Raw genomic sequence first — 26,585 nt, forward strand, 5'->3', positions numbered from 1 at the left:
CTGTCTTCTTCTTTTTCACCGGTCATCTTCTTCTTCTTCTTGCATGTTTTCCTTCTTCTTCTTCTTCATCTTCTTTTCATTCTCTTCATTCTTATTTTCTTTTCTTCCCCTTCTTTTTTATATTTTTTCCTCTTCCCCACCACCATCAGTTTCTTTTCTTCTTTTTCAAATAAATTTCGTTGTTTTTATCATACTTTATCTCATTACCTGTTCTCGTCAGCTTCTTCTTGACTCATTTCATAATTACTCTTCTCATTCTATTACTTTTGGCTAAAACTGACACTACTACCCCCCTACCCATCTCACCATCTTCGTCCTTCTCCTTTCTCCTCACCTTAATTCATCCCCAAGCTTCGTTGTAGTTGTAGTTGCTCATCCCTATGTTCCTCCACGGTTCACCCCCCTCACCAACCATCTTGGTGAAGGTTTTAGTTATACCTTCTCAACTTCACCAGCCCTAAACTAACCAATGAGCAACGGCCTTGACAAGGATGTGAAATTCTTGATGCTACGATAGCGCTGTCTACCGGTTCGAGATGGAACTACCGACGATGAATACTGAGCCGACAAAATTGTCTCATAATAGGTTCTCGCCCTCGGAATCTGCTGCGCCAAACCCAAAGGCCTCGTTGACGAAGGAACAGGCACCACAGATGTTGCGCCGCCATTTTGTCTTTCTGTGTCCCTAGCATCTCTGAAATCATCATCATCGTCATCATCGGACAGCTTCAAAGAGTCCACATCCCTATTCTTATCACTGTTGTTGTTGCTGTCAAATCCATTCCCAACCCTATAATCAACTCCTCCATTCTGGTAGCATCGGTCATCCAGTGATGACGTCATTGACAACAACTGATACCTGCTACGACAGCTGTTTGTATCTGAGTTCAAATGGCTGCTGTTGTTGGAATGTGTACTGGAGTCTGAGTAGGTTGACTCCAAATCCAAGCTCCTCTTCTTCTGATGGCTGTATCCTGCTGAGTAACTACTATACCCTGTACTGGATTTAGATGGCGCTGACTTGTATGACTCGATATTGTTGTTGGTTGTGTTGCTGAACACTGATGAATTATCATCAAGACTATCAAGGGAATTGTCGATGTTTTGGTTGATATTATCCAAACCATACCTGTGGTAGTTGGAATCATTTTCAGAAAGCCGTCTCCCATCTGAACTGCTTGAAGGATACCTTGAAACACTATCAGAAGCTGTTCTACTATCCATATTACTTAAAGAATACCTTTGGTAGTTGTTGCCATTCTCAGAAATTGCTCTACCATCTACATTACTTGAAGAATACCTTGAAACAGCATTGTATTCCATCTTGGAAGATTTATCCCTAGTCCATGAACCAGTCCCAGCCATCAATTTATCCTTTATTTTTTGATCAACCCTTTGCTTATTCTTACTCAAGAGATACTCAGTTTTAGTTTTATACTCATCAATTGTTGATGGTTGACACCTGTAGTAGTTATTGTAACTATCCCGTACCCTATTCGATGAAGACCTCCCATTGCTTAACCTACTATCAAAGTGATTATTATCAGTGACATCTACATGGCTACTTCTACTCGATGTGATGTTCTTAATGGTGCTCTTAATACTAGGTTCCTTAAAATTACTTGGTCTGTTGTTGTTGCTGCTGCTTTTATGGGTAAATCTACTATCAATAAACATGTACTTATCACTAGTTTCTTCTTCCATATTATGAGAGACCTCAGTGTGATGTTGCTGGATGATGAGGTACTCATCAGTTTCAAACGAGAATGAAGGTTGGAAGGTTCTCGATGAAGATGGATGTTGGTGATTGTCAACATGTGACCTTACCGGATTGTTGTTGTTGATTTTCTTGGTGTAGTAGTTCTGCAGGATGGCGTTGTTTGACAACATTGAGGAATCCAATTTACTCTGTCTGGTACCGCTTGCAGAAGATCCAAAATCTTCTGGATATTGTTGGTAGCTCTTGATTATCCCTTCTCTGCAAGTCTGTCCATTCGTAGCGAAGTCTTCAGGATAACGTTGGTGGTTCTTGATGATCCCCTCTACATTTCTGCAGATTTGACCATTTGTGGCCATTGCCTTCCTGCTAGCTGCAAGGGATGACTTTCCATCCTCCCATGATGCAGACGCCTTGATCCTCATCTTGCTGCCATCCTCAGAAGTGGGGTCGCCCTCGGAATCCAAACTTCTTGGTGGTGATTCCGGCAGAGCCCGGTGCTGTCACACTTCCTGGAGGAACTTTAGTGGACATACACCTTGTCTGTTGTCTCCACTGCGGATCATCACCATACCATCTAGGTCTTCTCCAACTTGGATCACAATCTGCAAAAATTATTATAAAATTCTAAATAGTCATGACATATCTTGGTTTAAAACTTTCCAGTTTCATTGAAAAATCTATAGTGAGGTCCACGTTATAATGGCAGTGAAGAAAGATAGGAGATCAACGTTGCTGATCCTCTGTCTTGTCAATGCCTTCTATGGAGGGTAACTGATCCCGGTTTATTGATGTAATATTAACTGTTCATTTTCTTTTGAAATAATCAATTATGTTCTATTAAGCAAGGAATTATATTTTTGAAATTGAAAGATTGAGTTTCAACCTTCTTTAACCTAAATTGTTCCAGCAATCAGTTTTTATAACTCAAATATGTGTAATTCTAGTTTGCCTTCAAATGGTGCACATTGGTTAACGCTAAATATACACTAGTAAATGATGGTAGTCTGACAAACTTATATTCTACTGACCAAAAACTACACAACATCTCAGGAGATTGGAAATATACAGTGTTTATGTAGGTATTTGAGACTCATGAGCTATATTTCTTGTGTATCTGCCATACGCTAAATAAATAAAATGCTGTAATCCACCCCAAAGACTTCTGTTACTGCAAATACTGACAACAGGGTTGACAGCTAGATCGAATTTCCTTCTAGCAGAAGTCTTTGGGGTGATTTGCATAATTTAACTTTCGATTTTTGTTCAATAACTTGTTTAATTACCTGATCTCTGAGCAAGGTGAGGCCATTGTCGCCGTCTGACACCTGCAGGTTGTGGGTGACCTGAAGGATCCTCTCACCTGGATGCAGTTTGGTGACGTACTTGGACGGGAAGTAGCCGAACCGACCGACGCATTTGCCCTTCCACCAATCCTGGTCCGAGGTGTCGATCACTGTCACCTTCTCGCCAGCCCTACAAAGCAAGCATTACAATTTTTTTTAATTAACTGGTGTAGTAAACACCTTCGCATGCACAATATATTGTATATCAAAGTCTAAATGAAACCCTCAAGGTAATCCTATGTGGGATCCTTCTTCGTAATTTTATTCACAATAGAAAAAAATGAAATTAAAATGAATACCAAATCAAATGAAAATATAGTCATACTTGGATATCACACATGAATGGATAACAGCCACTTTTTTCTTTCATTTTTGTTCATCAGTTATACTAATTTTCCTTTACTTTTGCTGTTCTGTTAACTTTGATGTTTATTTCAATAGAGGCTGTTTGTATTTTGAGATAGGTACTGTACGATATAGACATTTTATTTTTACTTTTACTTCTATTGCCAACATATTATTTCATTCTCTTGTTTGCATTTTCTGTAATTATTGTTTGTGCTTTCTTTGCGAGAATAAAGTTATATTATTATTATTTTAAAACTGTAAAATTTTGAAAAATAATTACCAGAGTAAAAGTATTGAACATAGCAAAATATAAATTCATAAAGTAATTAAACAGGTTTTTGTGCGGGCAGCACATTCTGAGTGATCATTATTATTGTTCAGTCAACAGAAAAAGTCTTGTAGGCTAAATTGAAATTGCTATGACACAATAATTACAAAAAAATACAAATAGAATTCACATCTTCAAGCATATGATATAATATTAAGTCATATTATATTAAGCGAGCAATTTCTATTATATCTGTTTATATTTTCATATCTGGTTATCTGGTTATTAATGTTCAACGGATCACGAAAACGGCTCTAACGATTTTCACGAAATTTCGAACATAGTAGGTTTATGATATAAAAATAAAGATTGCACTAGGTCTCATCCTTGGGAAAACTCGCTGATCGACATTAAAAGGATAATAATTCATCCTTGGCTGGAACATCTGAGACTTTCGTCGTCTGTGGATAGTAAAAAGTTAGCGAGTAATTCTGTGGAAAATCAAAATATCGCATCCCCGAAATTCATAAGCTGACGTATAGCCAACTGTAAAATATAAACACGATCATTTTAGAGAATTGTGTTCTGTTTATCAATAAATAAAAATAACGAGCGAAGCTCGGTGCCCCGATATTTAGATACAAACAGGTAAATATTGACCTCAGATTATGGAATTATCATATAGAAATAATTGAATATAATCAATTTCAGCAATGATTTTTTCAATCTGATCTTAACCGCTTAATAATAGTCTATTAAATTGAATAATGTAATACGATAACACAAAGATTAACAGTAGTCAAATATCAAGATTTCTTTTGAATAATAATTTACAATTGATTCACAAAGATGTTACAAGAATCCTCTATGTAAAAATCTGAGTATACAACTCTGGTTTGCGCACAGGCATTTGCCCATGCAGACCATTTTCTAAAAAGTTATCCAGCTTAGTGTATTCATGAGATTGTTTTCATTTTTTGTTGTTATTTGCATTGAAACTGTGTTTGAGTACATACGATTTTCATTTTGTAAAAAGCATTTTTTTTGGAAATGAATATCGGTTTGTCTGATGTCAAATATCACGATATCTTTTGGAGAAGACACAAACATGTTCCAATAGGTATGGTGTCATCTTCAAACTGTTTTTGAAAAGACTTCAGCCAAATATCATTAATTTATTTGGAGAGAAATACAAACATTGGTCTGAAGTGTCTTTAGACAAAGTAGGTCCTATTGGATATTATAAAAATTATCTACTCTTATAATACTATTGTTTAAATTGAAGTGGAAGGAGAAGAGTTTGAATGAGGAGGTGGAGGTGGTTGGTGGTGAAGAGGAGGAGAAGGTGGTTGGTGGTGAAGAGGAGGAGGAGGAGAAGGAGGAGAAGGAGGAGAAGGAGGAGAAGGAGGAGAAGGAGGAGAAGGAGGAGAAGGAGGAGAAGGAGGAGAAGGAGGAGAAGGAGGAGAAGGAGGAGAAGGAGGAGAAGGAGGAGAAGGAGGAGAAGGAGGAGAAATTTGAGTAAGAGTGTGAGAAAGAGAGACAGTGATGAGGTGAATAGAGTGTGTGAGAAAGAGAGCAAAAGTAATTATTTACTTACTTGAGGTCCATTTCATCACCATGTCGAGATCTGAAGTTATACAGAACTACATACAAGTTTGTCGGCAGCAGTCTGTGTGGTTTCTGCAACAGATTGAATCAACAAATTGAAAACATTGAATTATTAATGTTTATCAGGGAGGGACTATTATTTATTATTTATACTCATGCTCATTTTAACTCAGTAATGAGTAATTTATACTCATACTCATTTTTACTATTAATACTCAGAGAGGGAAACGATCACTCTAGAAACTCTCAATATATTATTAATAGAACTATAGGCTAATCTTACTCTAAAAACTCAGTCAATTTATTTACAGAGCTATACTAGGATACTCTTATTCCAAAGGTTTTCTCTGTTATTTTCAATCAACTACTTTGAGATCTATACGAATATTCAGTTCAAAATAAATAGTTTTTGATACAGTAAGAGAGAGACAGACAATCACACGTACACGACTACTCACTGGGGAGGGGCAAGGAGAAGTACTGGCGGAGGAAAGGGACTTTTCATTGTCATCTGGTAGCTCCACGGAACTCATGCGCATATTTCTCGCCGACAAAAGTCTCCGGTTATGCACTGGACTTGAAGGGGCTGCAACCAAAAACAAGACAAATATTATTGAGTTTTCATTTTTTTTGAACTATTTATCTACGGTAATGTCGTATCAAGTTTTCACATTTTCCAAGATTTCTATTAGATTCGTATTGATGACACTTGTGTCTGTTGAAAATGAGACACTTTTCAGTTTCAACTTGAACAGAGTTATTATCAAGTGTTATGTGAGTTATTTTACAAATAAGGAATTGAGTAGCCCTGAATATTTTAAAAATAGAACTATAGTAAATACTCTTTTTTGAAATTAATAAAATAACACCTTATGAACTGAATTACTTTGATTAATGTAAAATAAACAGGTCTCTATACATTGAGCCATATGAATAAAGTTGAGCATTTGCTTCATTTTCTATGAATAAACGTGAGAAAAACCTTTTGCTCATGCTCATCAGAAGAATAGTTTGAGCATTTGCTCAAAAGTAAAAGATTCTGCTCAAAATTGTATGAATAAACTAGAGCATTTGCTCAACTTTTGAAGCAAATGCTTCAAAAAAGGTGAGTCTAGTCTACAGCAGCTTATCACCTTTTGCTCATAGTAAAATGGCTCAACTAATCCGTATGAGGAAGAGGAAACTATACCAGATACGATCACAACCAATAGTTGAGAACTATAAAACTCTTATTAGATTCAACCATGATATATAGGCCTATCACCATTATCCCTACAAAAGAATAAATACAAAAGATAGCTAGCTACCTGCTATAAAGATAGCCATCACAAAATAGGAGATAGGTATTTAAGAAGATGAGAGTGTGGACGATTATAAGAAGGCTATTGTTATTATAAGATTATGCTGAAGATTATTATAGAGATGACATTTTTTCACGCCATTATTTCAAAATTCAAACTCAACTAACCTAAAACTCTATTTATAAATAGAAAACAGAACAGACGACGCAAACACAAGCGGTGCACCCTACTTGCATATTTAGCGCTTCCGTGAGCTATAAAAACAAACTAAGGCTACAAAAGCGAATCAGCTGATGAAAAATCTCTAAAATACGTGAGCATTTGCTCCAGAGTTCAGGAGCATAAGGTAAGAGTATAAGGTAAAGCTTATTCATATAAAAATAAGCAAATGCTTTTTCTTCTACCTTTTGCTCATGAGCAAAACCTTATGCTCCATGCTCTTGCTCATGAGCATTTGCTCTGGTTTTATTCATATGGGCCATGGTCTTTGAATTGTTTTGCTATGAATAAAAAAAGTCATGTATCATTTCATAGATGCTAAATACTTCAATAATTTAGTAGATTAAACATACAAATTGATCCACACAGGTTTTGAAAACCTGAATTATTATGGTGTGGGTCTCTGAAACTAGTTGCTATTTGTATTTTCAATCTATTATTTTATTAATTTCAAAAGGTACTATAATTATTCTATTTTATAAATAAAAATAAGTAGCCCTGAATACATACATTTTAAGAAGCCCTGAATATATACATTCTAAGAACATCAAGTTCATATTCCTATTTTGATAGTTGGTACTCAATAGAAACATTTTTTTTTCTCCGTAAGGGGCGGAAGAATGCAATAAGAAAAAATCCCTGACCTTCAAAGCTGCTCTTGTGTCAATTACTCGTAGTGAAAAATTAAAGCTGTTCCAATAATTCTTGATTCTTTATTGATTGATACAATAAGTACGGTACATCATCAAAATGATAGGGAGGAAAAAATTAAGATAACCTTGTGCTATTCCTCTCCCAAATTTAGATAAGGTTACACATAGAGTTACATTTTGAGTATAGTAAGTATTTTATAAGATTAATTAACAATAATTGCCTACTACTGGGCTACATACTTGTGGCATTGGTTGTCGATACTGTAACACTTTTTATAATGATGTAGAAACAAAAACTATTGGGGGTCATAATCCTGAGTGGGTACTGGTACCTTACTGATATAAATGTTAATTTTCGTATGTATATTAATTTTATATATTACTGTTAATTTAGAAATAGGATAATGTGAAAATTTGACACATTATTATCATTACTGCATTACATCATTATCACAACTCCTTTTAACAACAAATTGAGTAGTAACATATAACGTGATCAAAAATGGAAATGATAAAGATCAACTAACAAATAAAAGAATTCGAAATGTTGAATATAAGGACACCTTATAAGAAAGATGAATTCGAGTTGTAATTATCACAACTCCTTTAAACTACAAATTAAATAGTAACTTATAACGTGATCAGAAATGAAAATGATAAAGATATATAAGGAATAAATTTCCACTCTCATTTTTCAGAAAAAATCGTATCATATAAAACCATTTTCTAGACTTTGGAAAATTATTTTATGAACTGAATTACTTTGATTGATGTATGATAAAATACACTGTATTTGAATTAATTGTTTCGTTATGCGTATAAAATAAAAACTATCATGTATCATTTCATAGATGTTAAATACTTCAATAAATTTTAAAAGAATTTGATTTCTTCACGCTAAATTTACCTGAAATTTACTCTTATTTTCAATAAAAGTTATTCAATTTGTCTTTGTTGTAGTTTAGTCACATAGTCAGACTACCCTATGTAAAAACACAGTGTCTAGACTAAAAAAATGTAATAAAGTATTTCATTATGTAAAACATCATCAATCATTTTATTTATTATTTGGGCAAGTACATTACTAGAATCTTACTTCTTCCTTATAAACATAATATTATTCAGAATGTTATTCTGGGTGTGCATATAACAATGGTTAAGAATATCAGAAGGCTACAACTGACATATATTTACACTAGTCATAAGATGCAAATAAATAGGTACTATAAACTATCGCACTGTTGGTTATGAAATATTGGTGCTGACACTTATTTAAATTTTTATTCTCATTGCCAGTACTGGCATTTAGACGACTTAAAAAATTACAAGCCTTAATGAGTATAAAATAAGTTAGTTAAACAACTATTGATAGATGGTTGCAACTATTCTTGTTCCCTGAAGACATCCTACAAATTCGAGTTAAATTTATTTAACCTTATATCATGACTGTTTCAAATACAATTGATAGTTGGAATTTCACATTAGATTATCGTACACAAAAAATTACACTGTTGTCCGAATTTCATAGAGTAACATGTTCCAATCATAATGAAATTTAATCACTAACTGTTGATTTTCTAAAAATAGTCATGTTCAAGAAATTGAATCCTCTACAACTGAAAAATGACGTTTCCATGCATATCTACAATTCTAACAGATTAAATTGATTGATTCTCTACTAATTATAACAAATATATTGATTATCTAAGATAATCCAACGATCCAAGAGGACAATATCTGAATGGGGATAGAACGGGTACCGTATAGTTGTTTTCTACAGAAATAAAGATTTTCTCCACTAATTGTACCATCTTTAACTAAACGTTAATTTAACTAAATACTACAGTTTTGCACATTATCCACATCAGTATAGGTACTAGCTAGGAACATTCGACAGTTTGAATGGATGAACTGTTGATTTTCATAAATTTTGAAGAAATTTATATACTATTCAATTGAGCCTTGCATGACAATAGTTTTGTACGCCTATCTACAGTATGTTACTAACAAATGAATGTTTCGTTTGTTGTTCTAAAAGAGTTTCTGGATGAATAAAACCGCTGATTCTCTACAAATTTGTAAACACTTTTGTCTTTAATTGAATCTTCTGAAACTAAATGAAAATACGGTACAGTATAGTTGAAAACACATATTACATCATCACAAAACTAACAACACTAAACTACATCTACATGCTTAATTTCTACAATTTATTTCAGATTTTTCTATCACTGAACCTTTAAAAACTAAATGTTATCTTTATTTGAAACTAGATCTATATCTACTGTACATAATATGTAGCCTACTAACAAATTGATTGTTTATCAGACGATCCAATATGACATCTATGGTATGAATAAAGTTGCTTATTCTTCACAGTTTTCTATTTTTTTCTATTAATATATCCTGCTTTAATTGAATGACTAGGTACCTAACAAACTAAATGACAATCATAGTTGAAAATATAGCTACAGCTAGGCTATATAGCTATGTAAATATAGCTACAGTACTAATAAATTTATAGTTGATCTCACGATCTAAGATGACCTCTGGATGAATGAACTGTTGCTTTTCAAAAATGATTACAGTTTATTATTTCTCCAATTTAACTTTCTACAACTAAAACGAACAACATCTACTACAGTAGGTAGGCTAATAACAAAAGTTGATGGTTTGTCTCACGACCTAAGATGACTTCTGGATGGAAAACTGTCGATTTCCTACAAAAACTGCCGGATTTCTAGAAATGTTGTAGTTGTCAACCTACTTGACCAGCACTGACTATCGTGCATTGTGGTGGGTCGCTGCCTGCGCCGCATCTCCATCATGCGAATCTGATCTCTCAGGAATCCATGGGCGGCCTGATCTCCTCTTTCATTGGTCAGCAGTTCTGCTCTCTCATTGGTCAGATCGTTCAGTGAAGAAGTCGTGTCGAGATCGTTGGCTGATCATGAAAGGTGGGTGAAATTATCACGAACAAAAGCATTTCAATGATCTAGCACCTTCTTGATCAGTTCTATATATTATGTCAACCATATATTTCTACTTTAGATTGTCACTAAATGTAGCCATAGAGGAAATATAGCATAAGAAAAATTCCAAATATTTTATCAAGAAGAATTTCATGAAACAGTGCACTGTTTAAGAATAACATTTGTCAAGTCTCCAGTTTATTATTTTATACAAAGAATAGTTCTACTGGAACAATAATTATCATCATTATGATACTGAATAAAAAATACATAGCTTGAAGAAGATATTCCATGGTAAAGGACGTCTATTTTCCAAATTTCACTGTTAACTCAAGCCGATAGTCCAAGTACTTCTTTCTCGTGAAGCTTTGTGATGCTGGCAGTCTCTCATACTGTGCCGTTCTTACACTCTCACCCCAACAAAACACTAATAATTGACAGTAGTCGATGGTAAATAATAAATTGGATTGAAATTTTCATCATAATCGGCCTATTATGGAATACTATCTTAGTATAATCTAATTTTATACTGTCTTTTCTCTATGATAATATAGTAGCCTACTGTTACCGTATATGTTTTATATTCATATGGTTGCAAGTTGAATAATGAATAATATAATCTATTATATTCTTTCAAAATTAACTCAAGTATCAATAAATGAACTAAATAAATATTTATCTAAGTCACTAAATAAGTCAATGTGCCACTCTGTCACTAATTAAATCAACAAATAAATATTTCATACAGAATATGATTAGTAGTATAACATTATATTCTTTCCATATATTGTTTCAAATACGGTAGTCCACTTATAAGTAAATATTCATTCATTTCACTAAATGAATGAGTGGATGATGTGCCACTGTCACTAAATAAATAACCGAATAAATATTTCATACATATTTTATAGTAGAAAAGTTATAGCTTTTCTATCCAATTGTAGGCATATTGTATGAGATGAAAAATTGTGAAACTGAAAATAATGTTGTTGAAGAATTTATCAAGTCTCCATAGTGTAGACATAGTTTAAACTATTCTACTGGAACAATAATGATTATCATCATTATTTGTGATACTGTATGAAAAATACTTTTATTGCATAGAAATTATCAATCAGAAAACTAATGTTGAAAGATCTATATAAAGATATCTATGGGTACTCATAGTTAACAAGATAAATTAATTGATTCATTGGAAATATAAATTATGAATATAAGTTGAATCAATTACCCATGTAGATGCCATCAATGCCTGGAAGTTCTTTTCTTTGACTGAAATACAGTTCTACTCTACTTGATTACTTTATTTCAAACTTCAAACAATGGATGGTGTGAGAACTCAACAAAAATTGCAGCTTCTGATATCAAATGAAAAATATTTTTAAATGTAGGCTATATGAGAGTGTATTATATGAACATTTTGTAGGGTTCAAGAGAGGATAAATGGGATTTTAAAACCATTGTACTATTATTTGCATTCTTCAAAATCCATAATGAATTATGAATTCATAATTTATAATGTTCTTGAAAATTTGTTAAACTTTTGTTTCAATTTTTTGTTACACTTGTATAAAATATATATGGTACCTACAGAGAAGTTTATAAGAATAGTACCTACCATATACATTTGAAAGGACCTTCATCATCCCAATTGCTATAATGAATCAAATTAAATTTGAAAATATTTTGATTCAAATCAAATTTGAAATAGATCAAATTAATTTTTGTCATAGGATTGAATATCTCTATTGCTATAGTCTTGATATTTGTTTATAAAAGAAACAAATTCTCCTACACATAAAAAGAAATGTCAGTCGATGACTACAACAAAGTTTCAAGTGTTTTATCATGAAAAACAACATCAAACAAAATTGAATAGTTCGTGACCTATCCCTGAGGTATGGTAATGAATAAGTGATTCATAATAATAAGTGATTTTGGTCAGGTGTATGTCACTTAGCTTAGGTCGGGTCGTTTTTAGCTTAGGTTAGGAAGGTTTTTTGATTAGGTTAGGTCGATTTTAGCTTAGGTTAGTACGAATAAATCTAGCAAACCAAAAGGAGTCAAATATCACTAAAACTAGATACTATAGTGCTATTGAGTAAAACTATGATTTAACTGATAAAATTATAAAAGTATGATTTAAAAGGAATGAATATTGTGAAAAGCATACACTGCAAACGTGATGATGAAGACTGGCTCGAACCCGGCTGGGTCTGGCTCCCACTGGGACCCCCGCTCGCCCCTCCTCTCCTGCTACGCGCCTGCTCGGTGGATTCCGGCGAATCGAGAGACAAACTTTTCATGCGCAGATTCAATTTTTGCCTGCGGGGACTGTGCGGGGCTGAGAAGTTATATGGAACAGAAAAACATACCACGTCTACTCGTCTACATGTGCATATCAAATATACAGGCTACACTAGATCAATCATGTAAAACGGGTCCTAATATTATAATAAAACTGTCAAAGCCTGAACACTGTACACTAGTTAGTTCAAATCATGTTGCTAAGGTTCAATATATTATCTAAATTGAATACCAAACCTCTGATTGATTTCTAAAAGGTAGAGTCAATGTGATAATATATGGAAAGGTGATAAAGTTGTCAAAAAGCTTAAAAATGTACACTATAGTTAGTTCAAATTATATTTTCAAGGTTAAATATATTATCTAAATTGAATACCAAACCTCTGATTGATTTCTAAAAGGTAGAGTCAATGTGATAATATATGGAAAGGTGATAAAATTGTCAAAAAGCTTAAAAATGTACACTATAGTTAGTTGAAATGATATTTTCAAGGTACAAAATATTATAATTATTTAAACTCAACTACCTTGATTGGTTATAGTTTCTAAAATGTATAGATTGTGATATTGTGAGAAGGTGATAAAATTGTCAAAAAGCTTGAACACTGTACCGTACACTAGTTAGTTCTATTTATGCTTCTAAGGTTGATTATGTATATGATATAGTTCTCCCTTGCGTGGAGTTAGTTTGAATTGCAATTCTAAGATAGAGTTAATTGGGGAAAAGTGATAAAATTGTCAAAACACTAAAGGCTACATTGTTAGTTAAAATTATTATCCAAGATCTCATACATTGTTATAAAAAACCTAATAACCAATGCACCGTTTAAATTAGTTCGTTTGAAATTTATAAAAAATACATATTATTGTGAAAAAGGTGATACTACTTTATTGTTGACATCATTGAGCACTGCTGGTACACTTTTATATTGTTTCAGCCAAATAAATTATTATTTCAAGATTACTGCACCAGTAATGTTTTTGGGTCAATCTTCAATTTTCATCATTTATTATTCTTTATTGCCAGTTTTTTAATGATAGCCTCATCAGATACGTTAGTATATGGATAAGACAGGAAATTGCAGCTGCCTAAGATGGGATTTCAAATTTGATAAAATTTGTTGAAAAGATACTGTAGTGAAACTCGTTCATAGGTCTAATTCAAAAACAATGATTCTTTTGTCAATCATTCCACTTTATCACTGAAAACAATAAGATCAATGTTTTTGAATGTGATTTCAATTATTATTTCTCAGTTAAATGACATGAAAAATGAGCACAACCAAAATTTATTGGATTGTAAAAAATCTGAAATAAGTCTAACCTTCAATGATTTAGTACAATGATTAATTTACAAAACTTAACGAATGTTTCTACATTATAATTCAAAACAAGCACTTCCATGATCAAGTAAGTTAAAACTATCCTATTATTTACACCTCAAAAATTCGATCATATGATCTAAAACGTGCAGATAAGCATACTGATTAGTAGCTTAAACGTGCCAAAAATATTAAGAAATAATATTTCATTTACCTTGTATACGAAGATGATGTTACAAAGATTTTTGAACCCACTTTTAGAAGTCACATACATACAATATGTGGTACACTACGGAACAATAGTGTGCACAATTAAATTATCATTATGATTTTTTAAATAAGACAGTGATGTAGTTAATGAGAAGTACTCAACAGAGATTTGAGGAAAAACATTAATACGGTATTGGTACAATGCTGAATGTTTTTATTGGTACTGGAGATGAATGTTTGAAGAATAATAATAATTATTTGCGGATAGAAATTTGGAAAATGAACTGATGAATTCAATGAATAAATAAATTAATGAGAATGAAGAATAAATAATTTATTGAATAGATGGATCCAAACGGAAGTGATGAAGTGTAATTATTATGATAATAATTATTTGCGGATAGAAATTTGGAAAATAAACTGATGAATACATTGAGTGAATTAATTTTGAAATAATTAATGATAATGACGAATAAACAATTTATTGAATAGATGGATCTAAACGGAAGTGATAAAGTGTGTTGGAAAGTGGTGAACAAAATAATTTAAGTCCAGAAAAGTATGAGAACTTTATTATGAAGATCAAATTAAAGAATGATTTTGCAATGAAATTTCATTATGGAATTTCATTCATCACTTCAGGAAATCCGGTGGCTTGTTCCATAAACAATCAGAACTCTACAAGAGTAGAGTACCTAGCCTGCAGGACCAGCTGAATGTAAGGTAATAATAATAATAATACTGAGTGTGATGACCACATAAGCTCTTATAGGCTTGTGCGTGGGTAATGAGTGAGAGATGATGATGATGAGAAATGACGATTACTTTCTAGGTAGAATAAAAATAAGAATAAGAATAAGAAAAGTCGGGACCGACGAATTTTCGTCTCCTCCGAAAGACGGGAGGTGTTCACATATAACTTACTAGATAAACACAATTTTTTATGCATTGTGAAACTTATAGACGATAGACGAACTATTTATTAATGAGTTAGAATTTTGTGTTTTTACTGTTAGCTATTCATGTATTACACAATTAATATTATTTTCACGAACAAAACACTGTGGAGTAGATTATATATGGAAGTTAAACAAAAAAACTAATTTTTAAACAAATATGATGATTGTCTTCCAAGTTGAAATGAAATGTGCGACATAGAATACACATAAATAATATGACCAGCTTGTTAATCAAATTATGAGTAAATCAACATAAATTTTGAATATATAAGTGCAAATCTGGACGACAAGAAAGTGACAATTAAATGATTGAATTGATTGACACATGTAAACAACAAACCAAGGATTATGTACACTGAATAAAGATCTACTGATGATGATAGTTTGTAAAATATGTTCGTAAACACGATGAATTAGAATAGAATAATTGGAATTATGAACTTAACATACGGTACCACAAAAATATAAAATATAAAAAAGGATGATGGATGATGGAAATGAACATAAATAAAAACATAAACAACTAGGTAATAAGGTATATTTAATTGAAATAATCGCAAATTTATACACTAAATTATAGTCTAGCTAACTAGGTATCACAGAATGTAGAAGATAATATTGCTTTGAGGAAAGGAGAAATGATTACAGAAAGAATACTATCATGAAGAAAAGGTTTTCTATGATACTAGCCAGATGAATTGATTATAACTAAATTTTGCCTAATTATGGGTGGTGATTGATACTCTTTGAAACTACAGTACCTGAAAATAATTGAGTAATATAGTTACTGTATTTGAAACTAATTATATTCGTGAAAATAATAGATTATATGAATTCAGTTTTCGAATAATTTTGATTCCATATGAAAATAGGCAATTCAGGAAAGTCATTATTACTTTTTCAAACAATCATAAGAAAATGTAATCCATGGGAAATAATCGATTTCTACCTATTGTAATAAATTGAGTCTCACCTATTATTTATAAGTTTCATATCCATAGTTTATAATTCTCGGAACGTGGATATTTTTTTGGAATTTGTTCAATTCCAAGCCTGATCAACTGAAAAATATTTTTCTTCAAGAATTTCATTATTATTGGACGATAAACTATAACTGTTCAAAGGAATTTATAAGAATTCATAATCATAATTTATAATTCTTGGAGTGTGGTTATCTTGGGAGTTGGTTTAATCCAAAACCAGGTCAAAATTAGATTCAAAGAAATGACAAAAAATAATTATTTAATGAGGGTGAATGGGCTATAGCCACATTCAGAATTAATTTATAGTAAGTTAAGTTTTCACTCAGCTTATTTGATTCAAGTTTGTGAAGATACTTCTGATATTTGGAAAAAGTCATTTTGAAAAGTTATTTAAAGTTAAAGTTAGCTAAAGTTATTTTGAAAAGGTTTGAATAACTTTATGATTATAAGCAACGGAGATAGTTTCTCATGTTAGATTTGCTCTTGGTAGAATTGATTGAATTTAATAGACCTACAAATTACTCTATATTCAACTATTATATTTGAAAAGTACTCTACTCTGGTAAAACTCTGATGTTTCACTTGATAGAATAATGGGTGAGAATTGATTGAAGTGTATAACTTCAAATAACTTCATTATTATGACAGATGGAAATAAATTGGAAGTTGCATTTGTTCAAATGCTAATTAATAAATAATAATTATTAAACAAAAATCATTCCCGGGCTGACAAATAATTTTTGTATAGTAGCGCTCATCGGATTTCCATCTAGCTGTTTACCCTGTTGTCAATATTTGCAGTAGCAGAAGTCTTCGGGGTGATTTACAGCGTTTAATTGGGATTTTCGTTTAATAATAATTATTTAACTTCATATTACCTATTTGAAAATTCCCTGAACACAGAACTAGTCATGGGAAGAAAGGTATCGCTGTATTCAAAAAAATGTACTTACTAAGTACATAAAATTATAATAGACTAAGTGTACTTGGAATATTAATGGTGGTAGTCCTTTGCAATACGATAAGGATGAAGACCTTCGAAAATTCGTTCTAAATCTAAGAATAACTTTATATTATATATACATTAAACTAAAAAGCTGTCAATAGGTGATAGGTAGGCTATTTTCGAAAATTAAGAAGATACATCAATATTAAGAATATTGAATTTGAATTAATAATATTATTTCGATTTTGATAATGTCTTGAACAAATATCAATAGAATTGGTCGTTCTTTGCTTTATTATTATGTTTTTATAAGATTTACAATTTTTTAAAAGGTCATCAATTATATTCCTATGTGGTTGGGGAGTTTTATTTCTGAGATAAACCGAATACTGAGATTTTTTAAATACTTTTTTTAATTTTTTTTTGAAATAAATGAGATTTGTTTCTTGATATTATTTCAATTGCTACTCTGAGGAGTTATCAACAATCATGAAGAACCTATGAAACTACAGTAGTAGCCTAACTCCCATATGATTTTTTAATTCATATTTCGTTCATATTAATCATAATATCATATATCCGTTTTGAGCTATTTCCAACGACACTACAGTCTAAGTTTTGAATATTAGTTATTAAGAGTAGTACTCACATGTGGAGAGCTTTCGGAGTTTTCAAACCCATTTTCAACATTGATTTAAAAAGTCTGAAAGCGCTTCACATATGAGTAGGTACTAGCTTTAATAACTAATATTCAAAAATTAGACTGTAGTGTCGTTGAGAATAGCTCAAAACGGATTATTGATTGCAGTTCTTAATGGATAGTGAAATAGATGAGTATAATTCATATATTATATTGAAATAAAAACTCATTCATATCAATCTCAATCTATGACGTATTCACACTTATTACAATCGCTCTAATAGTCAGAGAAAAATTGAATAGTAGCCTATATAATATCGTCGACAATGCCTTATTCATTCTTATATTCGTGAAAATTCTCATTTCCAGAATCTGAGAAAATAGGTTCAAATATCTTGAACAGCTGTCACCTATCCCACGGGAGGAAATAAACATTAAAGAGGATGATTATTCAATTTCATCTTCTTTATCATGTTGGGAATATCCCGATGTATGAATGTATCCAATGTACCAAAATACCTAATGTATTCTAGGCACCTTGAATGTATCTATATACATTCAGATGCCTCATCTCTGGAAATGAATAGCATAATTTAATCTCATTTATAATGTTGGGAATATTTTGATATATGAATGTATCTATATACATTCATATGCCCCATCTTTGGAAATGAACAGCATAATTAAATTTCATCTCCTTTATAATGTTGGGAATATCCTGATAATTCTATAAACAATCAGATGCCTCATATTTGGAAATAAACAGCTATCACCTATCATAGTTCATTCCAACAAACCATATCTCGACCTAACTTGCTGGGGGAAACATGTACGTATTGAGTTGTCGATTATCGAGAGAAATTCAGCTAAATCAGCAATGTGATCATCTTTTTTTATTAGCGCCTCCTTTTTTCGAGGTGGGGGGTGGAGAAGGGGGTTCGCCATTTTCCTGAAATCCGCCCAAAACCAAGGGCTGTCCAAAAGGTCTTGTGCCGGCGGCGTAATGACTTTGCTCTGTAAACCCAATACACAAACAAATGTAGTTCGTTTCAACAAGTATTTTTGATTAAATCGAAATAAATAAAATTATGTAGTTCGTTTCAACAAGTATTTTTGATCAAATCAAAATAAATGAAATTGATTATAAATTATAATATAATGAAATTAACAACATAGGATAAAAGAAAAAAGCTACGATTAGAAAAGGAATTAATAACTTATTCAATAACTGAAGCTCATCAAAGAATTATTGTAAGTTTCAAAAACATGTAACTTGAATTGAAATTGAATTAATTCATTAAATAACATATATTAAATATTGGAATCATATTTTTTGGGAGCTGAACAAAATGTGATTTGGATAATAGTTTGTATGATATATATCTTTGTTAAATAGCCTCTCAGTATAGTAAGAGGAATTTTGAAATTAAATGCTACAGTTCTAGAATTGAGTACGGCTTGGTACCGCACAAAAATTGAGATAATCAACAGAAGAAATAGAACATTATAGCACTTCTATTTCCAGGTTTTCTCTCCATATTCAATATCTGGTTAGATTGAATATATTGGGAATGGAAAGATGAGAAAAAATAATTTTAAGATAATTATTAGGTACCTAATTCGTTCCTGAGCTTGTAATAACTTTTTGTACCGTAATAAAATAATAATTTGAGAATCAAACATTAAACTATGAAACTTCTATTGTGGTTATTTATTTGTTCTTATAACTTTTATCGGCAGAGAGATCCTTTGTAGTTGAAAAAAATAAGGTGATCAATTCTTTAAAAAAATAAATTCAAAAATTTAATGAATCCTCTATTAAAAATAATTATAGATATAGCATAATAGATAAAAATAACACTTGAATTGCCTGGCAGGTAGGTTATTGTAAAGCTAACCAAACAGCAGAAGCAAACGTTTTTGAGATCCTTGAATTTGAGATATGAGATTTCAAGTCAATTTAGACAAATATAGCGTATTTATTTAGTCAATTTAACAATGTTATCCTGTGAAGAGTAACAAGAATCCTTCAAGTTTTTCACAATGACTGTTTTAACAAGATAATTTAATAAATTTTTATCTTTTTCTGTGGTCTTACAGCATTACCCACTCGTTATCCATCCGTTCTAAAAACTAAAAACAATAAACTATTCAAATAAGATAACAAATATTTATTGGAGACTGAACTATTGAGCTTTGATGAATTGAATATTGTGCAATCAATGATTTTCTGTTGTAACTACACAGCTAGCAACTGAACCCAATGTTTGAAATTATCAGGATTTTCCTTTAGATCTCAGGTGCAGCATGGATGAATAATTGAATCCCATAGTTTTGTTTTGACTAGATCTTGATTAGTTGTTTGAAAATCAATAACCAGCCATTGAACCTTATGAAAATCGACCAGTAAAAGTATCACTAACATCAAATCAATGCAACATCAATGCTGCATCAACAACATTGCAACATGCAATGCTGCAACATTGCAACAATCCCAATGCAACATAACCATCAGCAACGCAGAAAACATGACTTCAAGTGCAATAATTTTATGATTATATATTATTATACAGAATTATGAACGCTATTCAACGCAGATCCATTCCCAAACTCAACAACCAAGTTAGAAATATCAGGAGCAAACATAACAACAAAAGCAGGCCAAAAATAGTGAAGATGCTATGAGGAAATGAAAATAAAACAACCTTCAAACTCATATGGAGGCTTGAAAGTAATGAATCATAGATGAAGATGAAGGTTGGCGAACCTAACTTGAACCCGGTTGCACAAATGCCAGTTAAATTTTATCCGTGATTAATTCCACGAGAACTAATCAAACAATAAGACATTCCTGATAAGACGGCTGATTGGTTCTCGTGGAATTAATCACGATTAAAATTTAAACTTGATTTGTAATAGATGCATTCTTGCCTGAATTAGAGCTCATAAGCTCATCATAGATATGATGAGAGTTCATAAAAATAATATTCCAATATAAAATTTGATCTGTCGTTTGCATCTATATGTTCACAAATAGACTTTGGATAAAAATGAGAACGCCGTGAAAATTTGAATATCGTAATGATCTCTACAATAAAATAATTGATAAATTATTTCAAATTGAATAATTCACTCACAAAGTTCGGTTAATTCTGACACTTTCATGGTTAACTGGTAGAGTAGACATTATTGTACAAACTTTGCCATGTCAACAAATAAAACGTCATTCTATTCTATTAAAGCTCTCATGTTTTTAATGAGATGAACAATAAGATAAAGAAATGAATTAAAAGATTCAATAGTGAGCCAAAAAACTTCTACTAAGGCTGGACGCACACCAGTTAGTCAAGATAAGACAAGACATGATCAGACACGTTTAGTCACAATACTTCACATTGTTGTTTATGACGCTGATTAGCCATTGCAATTAGACATGGTCTTCATAAGCAACTATGTGAAATATTGTGACTAAACGTGTCTGATCATGTCTTGTCTTGTCTTGTCTTGACTAACTGGTGTGCGCCCAGCCTAAGCTATGTTAGAGCAGTGTCATCTATTCCATTGGTAAATTTCGGTTCTAGAAGTAGCCTACCTGATTAGGAATATAATATTTAAAATAAACCGTATCATATCACAATGAATTGAATGAACATTCTTATGACACTATTGAACAATCAAAATAATTATTAATCAGGTAATTCTGAGACTAGAAAAAAATAATCGATCATAGAAAATGAAGGTTTAATAAAAAACTGGCTCATCTCATCCAGGTGGTGGAAATATGATTTGAAAGTAATCTTACTATAAGTTCCTCTAATGAGATAAGTTCCTCTTTCTAATTTCCTCTATTGTAATAACTGTTCTGGAGGAATATAGAATACAATGACTTTTTTTGATAACATGGCGAAGTTTGGACAGTAATGTCCTCTCTACCAATCAACCGCAGATAACTGTAGACTCAACTAGAATTACTGGATTCTGAAGCTTTAATATGACTTGGTTCAATACTGAAATGAGGAGAAACTCTCTATAAATTGATCTACCTGAACTAAAGTGCGAGATAAATTACTTTTAACAGGGCTCTTTCTCGAAGACGGAGAGGTCCGATGCTCTATCCTCCACTAATCGCTCCCACTACCTAGCAGCATTCTCCTTCTTTTGTGTCTGAGTGAGAGAGCTTTGTAACGCGACGGCGACGCGGCAACACTCCCCAGGTATATTGGTTTGTGTATGTTAAAGAGATGTTTTCATCACAAGAACATGAAGCAAAATGACACGCATCCAATTGTGCGCAGGATGTCCGTCTGTGTCTACGCTACAAACTGTGGAGGGAGAAATGGGTTTCTCCTCTTCATGTTAAAAGTAATTTATCTCGCACTCTAGGTATGTTAAATTATGAAAATCTGATAAAATTGAAAAAAATAATAGATCAAGAAGAATGCATCTAACAGTCACCCATGCGACATCAAGGTCAGTTTTTTTCCAACAACAAACAATCCATGATTTTCTAGACAAAATACAAACGTGACAGAAAATATATGGTGAGGGAAGAATGATAAGGGGACTGAGCTGTGGGTTTCATGGTCAAGTAAATTATTGATGTGAAAACACGCCAGAGGAAGAATACAAAACCAGGGGGATTAAAGCTCGGTTTCTAGGACACTCATTAAATCTAATATGCCTTTGAATTTATATTAAATCTATAGGTTCGAGGGTTCATTAGATTTAATGAGTGTCCTAGAAACCAGGCGTAAGGGTATAATCACACAGAGAGCGGTCAGAGGAGTCTAAGTTTCGTTTGCACAAAAGCCCGTTGAATTTTAATCGTGATTAATTCCACGAGAACCAATCAGAGAAGCCGTCTTATCAAAAAGGCCTTTGTTTATTTACGCAGCTAGTAAAAGACACACTTTAGTGGAAATTACCCGTCTTATCAAAGAAGAACCCGTCTTATCAAAAAGGCCTTCTCAGATTGGTTCTCGTAAAATTAATCACGGTTAAAATTTAACCGGCTTTTGTGTAACCGGGCCTTTGAGTTGTAGATATAGGTACCTATTTATATACGCCTGACCACTTTCTTTGTGCACATACACAAAAAGTCAATTTTAATTTTGAAGTGTTATAATAGTGCTGTTCCAAACAAAATTTCATTGGAATTAAGGGAGTTCGATTGGAAAAATGAGGTTTCAAATATAATAAAGGAGGATGTTGAAAGGAAATGGAGTCAATATGGAAATTAACAGAGAAAGGATATAAGAGAAGAAGAATGACAAACCAGAGATTTTTATGATTTAGTTTTAGAGATTTGATTGGACTGTTGAGAGAAGTAGAAGGAGAATGGAAGAAAGACAGAAAAGAAGAGAGAGCTAAAAACGGGAGGATATGAGCAACAAGTTATGGAGTAAAACGAGTGTTAGAGGAGTGAGTGAGGAAATTGATAAAGAGAGGAGGAAAAGAGAATAAGCTACAACAATGAGAAACAGCAATAACAACAATAGTATTGAAACAAGAAGACAGAACAACAGCAATATTACAGATAGGAAACATGCAGAGAATGAGAGGTAGAGGAATAAATAACAGCTATTAGGAACAAGAGAAGAGGAGAAATACCTACAGGGTAGAATAATATAAAATGAAATATTGAAGTATATTGATAGGAAATCCCTTTACTTGCAAAATAATAAAAAACTGAGAATGAAGAAAAATACAATACAATTTGTATCAGATGGAAACAATGTGAGTTGTATTGAGTGAATACATTTAAAAGGTTTCATAAATGGAAGAGAATAGACAACAAAACTAAAAATCATCCAGGAAAAACAATGAATCAAATATAATATTGAACAGATACATTGGATGGGTCTCATAGATGAACAAAAAAACTCAAAATCATCCAGGAAAAAAATGAATCAGATATAAAATCATGGACTAGAAATAAAACACAACACAATGAATGTATTAGTGTCATGAATGTTATGAATGGAGCGTAAACAACTCAACCAATCCAATTCAAGAAAACAATGCAAAGGGGAATTATTTCCCTCTAAGGGAATTATTCAATGGACAAAGGAGAAAATAAATAAGAAAGGAGAAAGGAGAGAGAAGAAAGATAAAAAAGAGAATTCAACAAAACCATAGATGAATTTTGGTAATTTTTAGATGAATGAGAAGTTAATGGATTCTCTCCTGAAAGGAGAGAGGGGAAAACGGAAGGAGGAAAGAAAAAGGGGGAGAAGAATGGAGAAGGGAGAGAGGAGGAATGAGAAAGGAGAGAAGAGAAAGGAGATGAGAGAGAGAGAAAGGAGAGAGGAGAGAGAGGAGAGAGAGGAGAGGAGAGAGGAGAGAGAGAGAGAGAGAGGAGAGAGAAAAACGGATGAGGGAAGAAAATAAGAAAGAAGGGTGAATGGTGAGGGGAGAAACGAGAGAAGGAAAATTGCAAAAATGTAATAATTGAAAAATGAAGGTAAGATTGAAAGTAAGAAATGTGCCTGATGTACTCGAAAAGTAAACAAATTATAGATGTTAGGGAATGTATGAGCTCATACAATTCATTCCACCACACACTATTGGTTGGATAAAAACAAAAAATCAAGAGCACTAAGGGTTGGATGAGAACAACAGTAAGAATACCAACGGTTGAATGAAAACAAAAAAGAAACAACACCAATGGTTGGATGGAAACAAAAAAGAAACAACACCAATGGTTGGATGGAAACAAAAAAAGTAAGAACACCAATGGTTGGATGAAAACCAAAAAAGGAACAACACCAACAAACAATCCAATCTAGTCAGCAGTCAGCATCTGGTTCAAAAGTGCAGAGTCATTATTTCATTTCTGTCAAAACGTTCAAAAACTGGCCAGCAACCAGTGAGTATAGAATGTAATACTCACATTCTCTACTCACTGGATGAAAACCAAAAAAAGGAACAACACCAACAAACAATCCAATCCAGTCAGCAGTCAGCATCTGGTTCAAAAGTGCACAGTCATCAATTCGGTCAAAAATGCACAGTCATCAATTGTGTTCTGTCTAACAGAGCCTACTTTCTGGCAGGGAGATGGATCGACCGTTCGGGTGCGGACCTCGATTGAACATGCTGAGGCTGCGGATTCCGCCGAACAGCCGCCGGCGACGCATCGCTTCCGCTGTCGTCTGCGGCTGCGGCTGCAGTTGCGGCTGCATTGCCGCAGCTCCGGCAACCATACCGTAATCTAGAGACACCAGTTACAAATCGCAAATAATTATCATTCACTGAATACTACCATTGAGAAACAATAGCGTAAGTAGATATCCCATGGTATAGGGCGTTTATGTCGCAACTTTTACTGTTATCCCAAGCCGATAGTTCACGTAGTTTTTTCCCATGCAGCTGTGTGACGCTGTTAGTCTCTCAAATTGTGCCGTTCATACACTCTCACCCCAACAAAACAATAAAAACTGACAATAATCGACAGTAATCGGCTTGAGATAACAGCAAAAGTTGCGACATAAATTCCCTATACCATGGGATATCTACTTACGCTATTATTTCTCAATGATACTACTAATAACTAGTTGTTGATTTGTTGACTGTATGATCAGAGTGAAATCGAAACGCTGCATTACAGGTGTGGCCCAGCCTCTAAATTCAGGTACGCTATTATTATTATTGTTATTCATGACGCTTAGTTGTATATATGTGAGCTTCATTATAACTCATACAACATGCCATCTGTCAATTACATATATAATGTTACATACAAGATTGGTTTTATACGATACATTTTTCAATATATTAATTTTCTTAAAAGCTTATATATCCAAACTACCAGACAAGGACCTCATTCCCCCTTCAAAACTATAGGGACAACTCTTCAAAGTAGGGACAACCTATTTTATTTTCGAATAATTTCATATTAGTCTCAGTTTTCAACTCGTTTTTCAAATAATTATATATTTTTATGCCTGAATATAATAAGGCTCTCTTCTCAAAGGCGGTAAGTCTGTGCTTGGGCAGAAAAAAATTGTTGTAAAAGATTGAGGAAACCTGTGAATGGTGTGGTTTTCAGCAATTATCTCACTATTTCTTCTATGTACATCTAAATGTCAACCATGTATAAAGCAGGAAGTGTCATAAGGTTGAGTCTGCAAAGTATGGATCTCTCGAGAATCTCTCTTCCCAAAGTGAGTTAAATTCCTAAGCACTCTTCTTTAGATTTTAAAAATTTTTAATATTAACGCGTTGCATGTTGAATGTAACTCACTGTTGAACTGTCTATACTCTGAATGAAATTGAGATTTTGACAATATTATCCGTGATGCCAAATTGTGGGAAACTTCAATATTTTTATACAGGCACATTTAACTGGATATCTAACCTTATCTTGGACTGTGTCCAAATTTGGAAGAAAAATAGCACAAGGACTACCTTATTACTTTATCTATCAATGTTATTACATTAGTGTCATTAGTATAGTAAATGAATGAATAAAAATAAAATAAATATATTCAATTTTACAACTGACAACACGGTAGATGCAGAGTTATCGATTTCAATGTATCCACTACACAGCATATTAATTTTATGCGGTGCTTGCAGGACAAAATTGAAATCTCGTACACTTTGGCAACACGAATATTTTGTGGAAGTCACAACTTGTCTCATTTAGAGGAGGACAATTTAGAACCAGAGAGTACAGACTATCAAGTGTTTCCATACTACTGTTAATCTAGATGCATCTGAACAGAGATAAGCTGCAATATAATATAATTTTATGTTCTATGAATATAATCCATTTGAGTTAA

General features: G+C 32.6%; 2 protein-coding genes across 2 annotated transcripts in view; both read right to left on the reverse strand.

Annotated features, from left to right (window-relative positions):
* LOC111052245 overlaps window positions 1-26,585 on the reverse strand; it is an 87,180-nt gene continuing 60,595 nt past the window's right edge. The window contains exons 15-21 of the mRNA XM_039440370.1: window positions 24,845-25,012; window positions 18,685-18,813; window positions 12,606-12,776; window positions 5,734-5,873; window positions 5,277-5,359; window positions 3,004-3,193; window positions 1-2,322 (exon numbers count right to left, since the gene is read on the reverse strand). Coding sequence (XP_039296304.1) covers window positions 2,221-2,322; window positions 3,004-3,193; window positions 5,277-5,359; window positions 5,734-5,873; window positions 12,606-12,776; window positions 18,685-18,813; window positions 24,845-25,012 — 983 coding nt within the window. The 3' untranslated portion in view covers window positions 1-2,220. The remainder of the gene's footprint in view (window positions 2,323-3,003; window positions 3,194-5,276; window positions 5,360-5,733; window positions 5,874-12,605; window positions 12,777-18,684; window positions 18,814-24,844; window positions 25,013-26,585) is intronic.
* LOC111052244 (uncharacterized protein DDB_G0283357) lies at window positions 463-2,142 on the reverse strand. Its single transcript, XM_022338875.2, has one exon. The coding sequence runs from the start codon at window positions 2,140-2,142 to the stop codon at window positions 463-465; it is 1,680 nt and encodes a 559-aa protein (XP_022194567.2).

Source organism: Nilaparvata lugens, chromosome 13, assembly GCF_014356525.2.
Source record: "Nilaparvata lugens isolate BPH chromosome 13, ASM1435652v1, whole genome shotgun sequence".
Taxonomy (NCBI): domain Eukaryota; kingdom Metazoa; phylum Arthropoda; class Insecta; order Hemiptera; family Delphacidae; genus Nilaparvata; species Nilaparvata lugens.